This window comes from Haliotis rufescens, unplaced genomic scaffold (assembly GCF_023055435.1).
Source record: "Haliotis rufescens isolate VD_foot unplaced genomic scaffold, xgHalRufe1.0.p SCAF_59, whole genome shotgun sequence".
In the NCBI taxonomy this organism is placed as follows: domain Eukaryota; kingdom Metazoa; phylum Mollusca; class Gastropoda; order Lepetellida; family Haliotidae; genus Haliotis; species Haliotis rufescens.
In genome coordinates, this window is record NW_025964323.1 from 2,006,549 (window position 1) to 2,020,680 (window position 14,132).

Genomic DNA, 14,132 nt, shown 5'->3' on the forward strand with positions numbered 1-14,132 from the left:
TATTGCTGAGTGCGGCGTTAAACAACCAACCAGCATTTCTTTGTTAACTTAAAATCGGCACATAAAACAAATAGTTGAACAACTAATTAACCTATTCATCGCTGTAAGTGACATTGAGTATTGATAATAACACACGCAATGAGCAATTGAACGAGTCTCATTGTTCACTGACGAACCTAAGCAATTAGAGAAGTATTACACATTCAGGGTAAGCCTGGTGTTCGCTCGACCCAAGCTGTTGTAACCATAACATGAATACGTAATCGTTAAGCCGATAATTCTATGGCGTCCACAATGGCTTAACAATTTCTAAAATAATGGCGGTCATTATAGACATTGCTGATGAACATGCGAGTTCAGATGAGTGGATAATCTGGAGCACACCGGATGCTGCGAGTGCAGCAGGTATCCGACGGTCAGTAAATATGTTGTGTTGATGTTCATATTTCCGAAGTTTTATTATTTTGGGTTTATTCACTGCTACTCAGAGCGTTCTTAGAACTAAGACCGTCTTATGTCCCATCATTTAACATAGACTTACGGTGCTTGTCGGGGGCGTAACTAAAGTACTCACGGAAATGAAAAAAGAAACTGTTTTTTCGATCTCAGATTTTAAATAAATGCAGTTAATATACAAAATATATAAATATTCAAACAACTCAATAAGCACTAATTGGGCCTTGGCACAAATACAGCGTATCAAAGATTTTTATGTCTTTTTACACGTAAAAGTGTGTAAAAATACAGACTATTGTGAAACTGAGCATAACCAGGTGTTGGTAGATCAAGGTGAATGTCCATGACCTATGACACCTTGACGACAGGTGAAAACAGGTGCTTGAAACCCACGTGCATGTGATTTGTCACTGGTTAGTGATTTGTGAGTGGCATTGTGGGATAGTGAATCATCGTCAAAATATCAGAACGTAAAAGTAACATATTCCCTTCTCAAACAACAACTTACATGTCATTATTATTATTATGTACATAAACATAGTGGGTTTTTTATTGTTGTTTTATTAACTTTTTTTCCAGGTTATTTGCATATTGCCTATAGCCTGTTTCTGCCATGTCAATTTGGACTTAGTTTTATTTTTCAATGTTGAAAGTGCCTACAATTTACCTCCTGTAAAGTACATCTTGTATTGAGCACTGAGATAAAACTAACAAATCTAGACTAGTACTTTTCCAGTTGTTTTGTTATTTCCTATTTACATCTACGTAATTCTTTGCGTCGATTATTAAATCGAGCAAAACAGGTTTTTTTCATTTCCATTTTAGGACTAAATACAAGCACAGGCCCCAAACTGAATACCGTAAATGTGAGAACGCAGAGCACGCGAGTTGGGTTGAGAGCATGTCCTGTCACCTCCCATTCGTCAGACGGGATCTCCTAACTTTGCCACCACCTATTGTTCCCAGTATGAAAATCAGTCAGGCATGCTAATTGGTTAAACAATAGAAGGCACCAGGGGTCATCTCAAAATTTTGATATATGATATGCACAAAAATTTCATTATTTTATTCTATATAGCACTTCATATCATATCATGCTTACTTACTTACTTACTTACTTTGGAGATTTAACGTGAGCTTTCCGACTGATGCGTATTTCGAAAAATTAACCTTCTTATATAGCAGGATCTACAAACTGAACGTTGATCGTTAATCAGTAATTAATCAACAAATAAGAAAATTCGCTCACCAATATTGCCAGTGAACACTTTTGACATTAATTGAGGGGGTGAACTCAGTTCAGTATTTGGTGACTTTGATATGGCCCCCATGCTTGTATAAACATTGCTACTGGTGGCACAGTGAGCATAAACCCGTCTGACAGCTGATACCAGGATTCGTCAAGGTTGGTTAGTCAAGCAATAGTTATCTGTTTACCTTTCAGACAGAACAGAAATCACACTTTTTGAAGCATTCATTACATTATTGCAATATTGCTATGTACACAATACACACTGATCACAGTTCTGTACAATGGCTGTTTTCAGCTGGACAACTAAGCCAAGGTTTTGAGTCTCCATATAGCCTGTGTGTTATGGAAGACTTAGTGGTGAGGACGGCAGGGAAACGTACCATCACTGAGTTTCCTGTATTCTATATCATTGGAAAAACTTCTCTAAATCTTTGCTAATAAAAAACAAGCAACCCGGCACAAATCAAAGGCAACTTACAAACACAATCATAATCTGCTTAATCTGTATCGCGTGACGAGTTGGAGTAGCATGCTCTGCCCACAGTTAGGAGCAGCTCATTGATTAGCAGGTAAGGCCATGCAGTGAGACCAGTGAGGTACACTGGTCACACTTGACTGGTCTGGTCTTATAAAGGCATTTAGAGTGAGTGAGTGAGTTGGGTTTAACGCCGCTTTTAACAGTATTCCAGTTATATATATGTGTACATTTTATGTGTTCACGTGTGTAGTTATGCAGATCATACATGTATTATAGAAATGCATTATGCGTGATTGGGTGCATGTATGTATTCATGTATGTATATATTATTAGATATTATTGTTGGTGTGGTTGTGTATATATTCAACCTCATGTATGCTCACTCTGTGTGATTTTCTTTCGAGCAATAAATTTCTGTTCTGTTCTGTTCTGTTCAGTTATATCGCGGCGTGTCAGCTTAATGTGGGAGGAAAGCCCCAAGTGATGCAGGTCTTAGACGTTTACCACTTCGGTGAAACCCACGAGCACGGGTATGGTGCTGACAAACCTAGAAACATATTAGGGGCGAACCGGGATTCGAACCCACAATCATAGGTTTCTGGCGTGCCCAAGGGACGCAACTCTGCAAGGCGAATCGCGGCCCCTCAGACGACTGGGCCACCCGTGCCCCCGAAAGGCATTTAGAAGTGATTGACATAAGAATGTCAACTTCTTTATTATGAGGTACACCACGTTTCGGAGTCTATGTCATGTCTATGTCCTTCCTGATGAAGGAGTAAGCATATACTCCGAAACGTGGTGTTCCTCATAATAAAGAAGTTGACATCCATATATTCTCTTCCTTGACTGGTCTGTCTGACAACTGGGTCGTCTGACAAATGGGACGTCTGACAATTGGGAGTGAACCGTCCTGACGTGTGAAACTGGGTGTCCATTCTGCCCTAGATTCTCCACAGAGGAGCAAATAACAACATTACTTCAATATATACTCCCGGCAAAACAAAGTACACACTCATATTTGATGTATATGATCCGGGTATCATAGTTATGTTTGGGGCCTTAAGTTTTCAGTGTTTCGGCGACTCTTTGCAGACATTCGTAATGTTTTGGTCAGATCACATATTGTCAAGAGTATACTTTCTTTTGCCCGGCATATCATTGAGATACCATGCCGCAGTTTAACATGAATACCCCACTCAGACACAGTATACTGACTCCGAGCCGACCAGTCCTTGTTTTAGCCCCTTAATGCCGAGCGCCAGACAGGGTAACAACAAGTACCATCTTTTAACGTCTTTTGGTATGACGCGAACTGGGATTGAACCCCGGACCTTCCTCTCGCCGGGCGGACGCTCTACCTCTAGACCACGGAGGCGGTCTAACATCAAATGAGACTTACCTGTAAGGTCACGTTTGATAGCAATTCCCCGAGTTGCGAGGGAACAAGTGATATCACATGCCACACCCTCCCTCCGCCAGCAGTATACATTCTTTGTTAACCCACATTACAAATCTTTTTGAAGACTGAAGCCCGATTGCGCATGGGCAGTCTCGTGTGATCTCACTTGTTCCCTCGGAGAATAAACAAAACTTCACCTTACAGGTATGTCTCGTTTTTTTTCAAATAATACACTAAATCTGTCAACACACCATCGTACCTGTTCGTGTTGTTGTGTGTCAGATATCGAGTCACAAACGATCGCAACGTCCTAATGACCTTTTCCGCTTAATTGGCCTTTATATCTTCGTTTTGAGTCACAACCAACGCATACTATTTAAACTTTCCAGCAAAGTCTTTGCTCTAGTCTACGCGAATCTTTCTCAATGTCAATTGACAGTTTATCGATATAATATTTGACCTATATGTTTTAAGATTCCCTACGTATAAGCAGTAAGGGGGTGACAGATCATTTGTTGACTTTCCCCCGCTGGGGTCAAGCCTGTTTGCTTGGCCACACTTTGAACTGAGTAGCATTGAACTGAGTAGCGTCATTAATCGTGAACAACCTAAGATATGGGTCGTATTATCTCTCAAAGCAAGTCTGTCCGTGGTAAAGTACGAAAAATAAAGATTATTTTACCTGACCCCTCACGTTAAGAGGCGTTGAGATTCTGAGGCGTTTCATACATTCCTATATTATAACAGTACAGATACTGTAACTGATAACTGAAAGAACGTTTCACACAAACGAGAAGTCATACCATAGACTGCATATGCTAGTCTAGATTGCTGACAAGGATCATTTTCAACAAATACCTAACACCTTCAAAATAGTTCTTTCTAAAATTACAATTCTGCCGTTGTTTAGAAGAGACAATGTCCAGCATGGGGTAACTAAGATACTGGTTTAGTTAAAACAAAACATATACCGTGTAAGATTTTTTTTAACATTCTCACAGAATGCCTTAAGAAGAAGAGGAAAAGAGTTTTTTAACAAATCTTGTTACAAATCTTATCTGAAAGTATCATATCCTTCTGACGTATATAAATAAATTTTCATCTGATATAGTAATAATTAAATAAGTGGAGAAAGATTGAACACAGTTTTAATAGGCTAGCGCTTTCAACTCGTACCACGTACGAGTCTCATCAGGCCATAACTGAATAACGGACATGAAGTAGTTTTCCCGCTATATAAGCTAAATTTCGATCATGAACCTACATTGTTTCAAAAAGAGCAACATTTCATTCATAAATACGTGCCTAAGTTAAATGTAAAGGCGTAAGTTATTTGTCCATTGTCACCTTGGTATTGTGACGATATATATATATATATATATATATATATTATTTTAGCACAGGGCTAGCTTTAAAATATTTCAACACTGAACTGGTTTGTCAGGGGTATTGTCCTAGCTTCGCTCCCTATTCAGAGCAGGTCTCCGCATGTTACATATAGCTTATCCATGGACAAAGGAATCTGATTTTGTTCGGTGGCATTTTCCTCCCGTGCCGTAGTAAGCACTTCCTTATATGGAACAAACCCATAGAACACGTTTCAAGGTCATAAACTGGCACCATTTAAAGTTAAACGACCGAAAAAATATCGAAATAAATATACAAAGGAATGTGTTATGTACACTATTATTGTTTTAGATTGTTCAATCTGCGTACCAAATACGATTTTAGTCGCGCCATGCGTACCACACTGCTGAGCCCCAAATACCCCCCAAATAGACCCCCGAATCCCGCGTAGTAAAAGGTTAGAGGGACCAGAGACCATCTATTATTTGGTCTCTGGAGGAACCAAGCAGCCTCATTCAACTGAGCAGGATGTCATCTTGTCGTAGTTTCCTGTTTCTTATCTAGAAAAGTAAATTGAGGTCAGCAAAAAATGTGGGTCGTGTTATCTCTGACAAGATTATTCTTTAAGGTCGTTTTAACAAATAACTAACACCTTCAAATTATTCCTTTCCAAACTTTACACGTCTTTTAATGCTTAGAACATTTCCAACATGTAGTAACTGAGACATTTTTTTAATAAAAGAACATATACACCTTGAAATAATTTTTTTTGTGAATGGCGCGTGCTACCGGTGGGGCAGAATGTACATGTATATATCCCACAAAAAATATATATATACCTTGTGTCATTTATTCATATAACTTTCACAACTATTTTGACTTTACTCCAAATGGAATCTGTCTCGGCGGATAATCGATTGTATTAATATAACTACAGAAGGTCTTTACTACAAGAACACGGGATTTTTTTACAACTGACAGTTTGCAAAATTGGGAGTTGGGAACAAATATTATCCGAAAGTATCATTTAAATATGTCCTTCTAATATAGACACTGTTAAAAGAAAGTTGAGGAAACTCGGAAATAACTTAAAATTTTCAAAATTGTAAGAGATATTAGTTTCTGGTAATAGTTGTATGAGGTCGGGGCTGGACTAATTTCTGCTACTGGAGGTGAGCATTGGTGGTTTGTGCACGGTGAGCACGGGTGCTGTCGGTCTGGAAAAAAACCCATCGACCCACGCGCCTTGCAAACGGGACAACAAAAGGTGTCAGAATGTTGTCCCGATAGTACTGTCCAGTGACCCTTCCTTGGGCACGCCAGAAACCTATGATTGTGGGTTCGAATCCCGGTTCGCCCCGATTATGTTTCTAGGTTTGTCAGCACCATACCCGTGCTCGTGGGTTTCACCGAAGTAGTAAACGTCTGAGACCTGCATCACTTCGGGCTTTCCTCCCACATTAAGCTGACACGCCGCGATATAACTGTAATACTGTTTAAAGCGGCGTTAAACCCAACTCACTCACTCACTCACTCAAATAGTATCATGTAGCTCAGATCGGTAGCCTTGTGGTTAAAGTCTCGGGTTCCATTTTCCCTGTGGCACAGTATGAGAATTCCATTCTTAGTATCTTGATATTGTGGCGCCACGTGGGTGAGAAGTACCAAGTAACCTGTGCTTGTTGTAAGAGGCGACGGACCGCCTCCGTGGTCTAGTGGTTGAGCGCCTGGTCAAGTCCGAACTAGTCAGGACTAGTACAAGCAGACACACAAATGAATGTCACAGACAGGTGTAATCCGAGCTTAACACACCCTTGCCTGTCTGCTTCTTCCTTGGTTTCCTGCATATCAATCTTAAAGTTAATGAGTAGATGGTACCAATATGTAATTGTCACATAAGACACTAATTACAAGGTCTACACTTTAGCTCAACACCGTGGAATATACTCTACCTTATGTCATTTCACATGTATCTATGAGTATACTCTGCCTTTAATGTCATTTCAGATGTATCTTTGCGTGTACTCTGCCTTTAATGTCATTTCAGATGTATCTGTGAGTATACACTGCCTTTAATGTCATTTCAGATGTATCTTTGAGTATATTCTGCCTCTAATGTCATTCCAGATGTATCTTTGAGTATACACTGCCTTTAATGTCATTTCAGATGTATCTTTGAGTATATTCTGCCTTTAATGTCATTTCACATGTATCTCTGAGTATACTCTGCCTTTAATGTCATTTCACATGTATCTACGAGTATACTCAGCCTTTAATGTCATTTCAGATGTATCTCTGGCCAAAACGACGGAAACTGAAGCTGATGGCGGTGATGACGATCGTCTGTGTCGTGTGCTTGTATTATGTCCGACTAAAGCGAGGCTGGAGTATCAAAATATACAGACATTCTGGTTACCATGGTAACAACAGTGAACCCCAAAAGGAGTTCCATCCTTGCATAAAATCGGACGTGACAGATCGCAACTTAGTAGGACGTGATCTAACTGACGACAACTTGAAAGAGTATGTTACGTCCGGTGTTGTTATGAAAGATTTCAAATTCCTCGTCAATTCTGACGTTTGTAAATTCGCTCAGTCCGTCTACCTGCTTGTCATAGTTCCGTCTAAACCGTCTAATTTTGACGAACGCGCAGCAATACGGCAGACGTGGGGTTCACGGTTCAGAAAGCAGGTAAATCTGAAGCTGATATTTCTGTCCGGGATGTCAGCATCCGACACCGAGACCCAGATTGCCAAGGAACAGGAGGCCCACGCCGACGTTGTTGAAGGTAATTTTATCGACACGTACAGAAACCTGACGCTTAAAACTACGGCAATGTTACAATGGTCAAATCAGTTCTGTTCTCAAGCCCAGTACGTAATGAAGGTTGATGACGATGTGTTTCTTGAAACAGATAACCTGCTCTCAAAGCTGCACCTTCTGGATGCAGAGTCCCGATTCATATTAGGATACACAGACATTGGAGAAGCACCTCAACGCAACTCAACAAACAAGTGGTATCTATCGTATGAACAATATCCATTTGCGCGATTTCCTCGTTTCGTACATGGGCCCGCATACGTGATCTCGCGAGATTTGGTGAAGGACCTGTACGAGATTGCCCGTCATGCACCACCGATACATCTCGAGGACGTATATGTCACTGGGCTGTGTGCACATATTGCGCGAGCTACTCACGTGGGTACGTGTGGAATTTATCTTGAACCGACAGAAGAGCGCGAGTGGTTTCACACAGAGTCTGTTGTCGCTGCCCATGGGTATACGCCAAATTCAATGAGATATCTATGGAACAAACTGGAAACATGGCGTCATTTGCTTCCTGTTTTGAGATTCATAGGGACTGTTTATGGTTATTAAAATGAATTGTCACAATGATCTTGTATCATTAGATTCGAATAAAGGGTAACAAGTAGACTCATGTATACAAAATACAGCAATTTGAATGTCATCCTCGATTATCCAGTGCATCCTATCTCTATTTCATTATGAACCCGTGAAGATCCTAGTTAGAATAGGTCTTCAGCAACCCACGTTGTCGTAAGAGGCTACTAACGGTATCGGGTGGCCAGGCTCGCTGACTTGGTCGATGCATTCATAGTATCTCACTTGGGTGGATCGATGCTCATATCAATCACTGGATTGTCTGGTCCAGACTCGATTATTTACAGACCGCCGTCATAAAGCTAGACTATTGCTGAGTGCAGCGTTAAACAACAAACTATAGCTAACTTCATAGTTAACAAACAAACCATTCCATTATGATAAATACCCTGGATTCATTCGCCATTAAAGCTTCCCTGGGCCACGGATGGCCCAGTCGACTTGGGCGCTGCTATACGCTGTACAGAGTTTCGTCCCATGGGCACGCCAGAAACATGTTATCGTGGGTTCAAATCCTAGTTCTCCCCGAATATGTTTGGGTTTGTCAGCACCATACCCGTGTTCGTGGGTTACACAACAGTGGAAAACGCCCAGGACCTGCAACACTTAAGCTAGCACGCCATGATAACTTGAACACTGTTCAAAGCGGCGTTACACCAAACTAACTCAATCTAACCTTCGCGTTGAGTCAAGTTCCAATTGCACGACACGACACTACATTGGACTGCAATCTAGTCAAATTATTCGACCTTGGTTTCAGGAACTCTGTGTTGAGGAAGTAACCACCAGTTCTACAAAATACTCGACTAGACTCATGTTATTATGTACCGTCTCAAATACAACTGGGCACGCCTGGAAGCATCAAATCTATATACCACAGGATATTGCGTTCTTTAGACTTCATCTATTCCATATTACTAAAAAAACATCTTTGCACCTGGAAGTTCATTCTGATTCTTTGTAAAATTCTTTGTTTGAAATAGATTGAGGTTTCGCTCGAACGTGGAGCTCGCTGTTTCGAATGTCTATGCCGAACTCCATACAGAAGAGTAGTTTTGATTGGTTGTTGATTCCAAGCTATAAGCATCTTCCCGAGGCAAGATCTGCAAATCTGCAAGGCAGTTTACGAACCGGATGTTGATTTTGTTTCCCGATTTTGATTGGACTATGTTAGTCCAGTCAAAATTTAAACTCTATAATCCCAGCCAAGTTCGGCAACTGTGAAACTGGACTTTTAACTACCTTGCCTCGGGAAGATGGCCATCAGCTACATCAGCATCATTCGATGCCAGTTAGCAACATGGATGGATGATTAAGTGAGTGAGTGAGTGAGTATGGTTTTACGCCGCCTTTAGCAATATTCCAGCAATATCACGGCGGGGACACCAGAAATGGGCTTCACACATTGTACCCATGTCGGGAATCGAACCCGGGTCTTCGGCTTGACGAGCGAACGCTTTAGCCAGTAGGCTACCCGACCGCCCCATGATGATTGAGACAGCGACAAGCGGTAATGCCGTATAGGGTTCTGGGTATGTATATCATGACGGTACATGTCACCAATACGCTCTAAACTAGACTTTGGTTCCATTGTTTATGGTGGACCCTCCACAAACAACATTGAAAAAAATAGACACTATACACTACCAAGGCCTAAATCTCTGTCTTGGAGCAGCTCTAAGGTCCTCTCCTGTGGACAGTTTGTATGTGGAAGCTGACGAACCTTATCTCGAAGAACGCCGCATTAAACTATCACTGCAATACATGACTAAATTGCATCCCAATCAGTCAAACCCAGCATATGATCGTGTTTTCAACCCTCTGTATGAAAACCTGTTTCGAAATTTGTCAAACCTGGTTCCACCACTTGGTTGGTTGGTTTGTTGTTTAACGCCGCACTCAACAATATTCCAGCTATATGACGGCGGTCTGTAAATAATCGAGTCTTGACCAGACAATCCAGTGATTGATATCATGAGCATCGATCCACGCAATTGGGACCGATGACATGCATCAACCAAGTCAGCGAACCTGACAACCCGATCCCATTAGTTGCCTCCTACGGCAAGCATGGGTTGCTGAAGACCTATTCTACCCCGGATCTTCACGGGTCTCAACCACTTCGAACCAGAATTCAACCACACACCACTTCAGCTGAAATAGATCTAAATATTATATCACTCTACCGACTTCTGTCTTCTCCGCCCTTGCAGAAGGTGAAGCTAGAGGTAGACCTCACTCTCACCCAGCTAATAAAAGCCCGAAACAAATCTTTGTTATATCAACAAGAATATAACCAAGTACGAACAAAATATAATTCTCAAAGGTCCATTTTCACAGACGGATCAAAAGATGGTGGCAAAGTTGCAAGTGTCAGCATTATTGGATCCAAAACTCTTCTCAATAATCCCACATGCTGGTTCAATCTTCACTGCTGATGCCAAAGATATCTCAACAGCTTTGACGTGTATTGTACAACAAAACCAATAAAAAAAATCATGGTCTTTTACGATTCATTGTCTTGCCTTCAGGCACTTAAAAGTGTCTCCTCGAATCACCCTATCATACTAGACATTTTAGAACTTTTCAATGATCTTTCCACTGACCAACGTGACATCGTCTTTTGCTGGTTACCAAGTCATGTGGGCATAACAGGTAACTCAAATGCCGATGCTGCAGCTAAAGCAGCTCTTGACAAACCTTTATCTCCACTTCTTATCCCGTGATTTCAAACCAACCAAGTTATAATCGGGGTCTAGGGAAGAAAAGAAAAGGTGGGACACCCCGGTAGAAATCAATAAACTTCACGAATTTAAACCAAAAATCGGTCATACCTAGTGATGATGAAGTCGTTTTACGACCATGTCGTATTGGCCACAGTCGTTTACCCACAAATATATGCTTAAAACGAGGACGAAGTGTATCACTTGTGATGAAAGGTTCACCGTCAAGCATATTTTTCACAAGGGATTCACAGTAAACAGGCAACAGTAAATCTGAGATTTCCCCCCCTGTAAGCGGGCATCGAATTCTCAGCTACTTGAAAGAAGTTGGTCTGTATATCATAAATTTTAAGTATGTATGTGAATAATAAATTTGCTTGTTTTCAAAATTGGTGTGATGCTTTTATCAACAAAGATTATTTCGAAGGCTCTGCTCTGGAGGTTAAAGTACGGTCAAATTATTGTCCCCGTGTGAAACGTAATTCCTATAATAATCAATGCAAACATTATCCACCAGTGTTTCAAGCCAACCTATTGCTGAGCATTTTTAATATTGGCTAGTACTGTGCACAACCACCAGTAACTAAAGTGATGACTTAAATCCTGCTTGAGTATATTGTTGGACGCGAAGTGTCCCAGCTTCGTGTTTTAAACAGTTGTATGTTTGTTTTTGTTTAACGCCGCACACAGCACTATTCCAGATATATGACGGCGGTCTGACCAGACAATCCAGTGATTGACCTCAGGAGCATCGATCCACGCAATTGGGATACGATGACATGCATCAACCAAGTCAGCGAGCCTGACCACCCGATCCCGTTAGTCGCCTCTTACAAGAATAGTTGTCGTTGACGCCAAGCATGGGTTGTTGCAGATATATAGTACCCCAGATCTTCACAGTTGTAAAAAATATTATCATAAAATATGTTTTACAAATTTGGTTTTAAATATAACGTTGTATGAATGACTCAGTTGTGTAGCAATATTCGTAGCAACTTGTTCTTGTCGCTCCATGGCTGAAATAGTGCACATGCGACCTTAAATTTTAACTCACTCACCTATATCATGACGAATGGAGATATAATTACTGTGGATAATCAAGGATGTTTGAAGATGTGCAAGTGATGTGTTATCTCCTTAAGAAATAGTCTTACTCTGACACCAACCTCTGCATGCAGATCCAGACTTCAAAATCTAAATTATGTTACTTTCAACTTACATAAAGCATCTTACGTGAAGGATGCGCATGTTCTTCAGCCAATCAGATGTTAGCTTCCAACAAGTATTTGTCACAGAGTGACGAAATATCCCCCGCCATATACACCATAGTACCAAATATGAAGACAATCCAGCGATTAGTTCATGAGATATTGTGGCAACACCGTTTTCCAACTCCAAAAACAGATTTGCCTGCTGTGACCTTGAAAATGGGGTCAAGGTCACCAAATCTGACAGGTGTATGCGGTGTCTGTATATACACTATAGTTCCAAATATGAAGACAATCCAGCGATTAGTTCTTGAGATATCGCGGCAACACCGTTTTCTAACTCCAAAAGCAGATTTGCCTGCTGTGACCTTGAAAATGGGGTCAAGGTCACCAAAACCGACTGGTGTCTGCGGTGTCTGTATATACACCATAGTTCCAAATATGAAGACAATTGAGAGGTTTAGTTCTTGAGATATCGCGGCAACACCGCTTTCCAACTCTAAAAGCAGATTTGCCTGCTGTGACCTTGAAAATGGGATCAAGGTCACCAAAACCGACTGGTGTCTGCGGAGTCTGTATATACACTATAGTTCCAAATATGAAGACAATCCAGTGTTTAGTTCTTGAGATATCGCGGCAACACCGTTTTCCAACTCCAAAAGCAGATTTGCCTGCTGTGACCTTGAAAATGGGGTCAAGGTCACCAAAACCGACTGGTGTCTGCGGTGTCTGTATATACACCATAGTTCCAAATATGAAGACAATCCAGTGTTTAGTTCTTGAGATATCGCGGCAACACCGTTTTCCAACTCTAAAAGCAGATTTGTCTGCTGTGACCTTGAAAATGGGATCAAGGTCACCAAAACCGACTGGTGTCTGCGGAGTCTGTATATACACCATAGTTCCAAATATGAAGACAATCCAGTGTTTAGTTCTTGAGATATCGCAGCAACACTGTTTTCCAACTCCAAAAGCAGATATGCCTGCTGTGACCTTTAAAATGGGGTCAAGGTCACCAAAACTGACTGGTGTCTGCGGAGTCTGTATATACACCATAGTTCCAAATATGAAGACAATCCAGTGTTTAGTTCTTGAGATATCGCGGCAACAAACAGGTGGGACGTACGGACGGACGTACGGACGGTCGTGAATACTATATCCCCCGCTTCGCGCTTTCGCGCGGCGGGGGATAAAAACAATTCAGCTTCGTTTCTCTTCAACCTGATTCGAAATTTTTCAATTTTAACAAACGATGTAACTCAAGTTTGCCACTCAGAAAGTAGAGTGCATAAAAAAGCTGCAGTATAGGCGCAGCCTTAATTATTAACATTCGGAACCGGTCCTCTTAAGTTTGTTGTTTTCAGATACAGAAAACAGATAGGCTAGTGTGAATGCTTATCGTAACAAGAATGTTGAACTTGCAATGCATATTTAGAGCAAGGAAAAAACCAAAAATATTTCTTTCACCTGGTAAAGATAAACGGAGGTGCCTTGACAAGGTTTCAATATGGCTGCTGACACTCTTGCCTTACTGGTGTCATTCTGGAACAAGCCGCATGGAATGTAGGGTACAGAAAAGGGCAAGTGGAGACCATAGCGACCACTGAATGAGGCCTGTATGAACATGAAAAGACTTGGAAATTATCTGTTGACGAGTTGGCGTTGCACATGCGTTGCAAATCCTGCAATCGACCAAAATCTGCACGACAGTTTACTAACCATTTCAATTTTGGTGCGCGATTTTGAATGGACTGTGCATAGACTCGTTAGTCCAGCTAAAATGTAACTCCATAATTCCTGCCTAGTTCGGCAAGGGTGGAAACTGGACTTTTATAGTCAGTTAACTACCTTGTCTCGGGAAGATAC

At 41.1% G+C, this 14,132-nt stretch overlaps 1 protein-coding gene across 1 annotated transcript; it reads left to right on the forward strand.

Annotated features, from left to right (window-relative positions):
• Positions 1 to 3,611: 3,611 nt before the first annotated feature.
• Positions 3,612 to 8,383, forward strand: LOC124142759 (beta-1,3-galactosyltransferase 5-like). The gene is made up of 2 exons (XM_046511399.2): positions 3,612 to 3,789; positions 7,220 to 8,383. Exon 2 carries the CDS (start codon positions 7,220 to 7,222, stop codon positions 8,309 to 8,311), a length of 1,092 nt encoding a protein of 363 aa, XP_046367355.2. The 5' UTR covers positions 3,612 to 3,789; the 3' UTR covers positions 8,312 to 8,383.
• The last annotated feature ends 5,749 nt before the right edge of the window (positions 8,384 to 14,132 follow it).

What these genes read in the sequence shown, in the direction of transcription:
- LOC124142759 (XM_046511399.2), top strand. Translation starts at nt 7,220, where the DNA reads ATGTATCTCTGGCCAAAACGACGGAAACTGAAGCTGATGGCGGTGATG.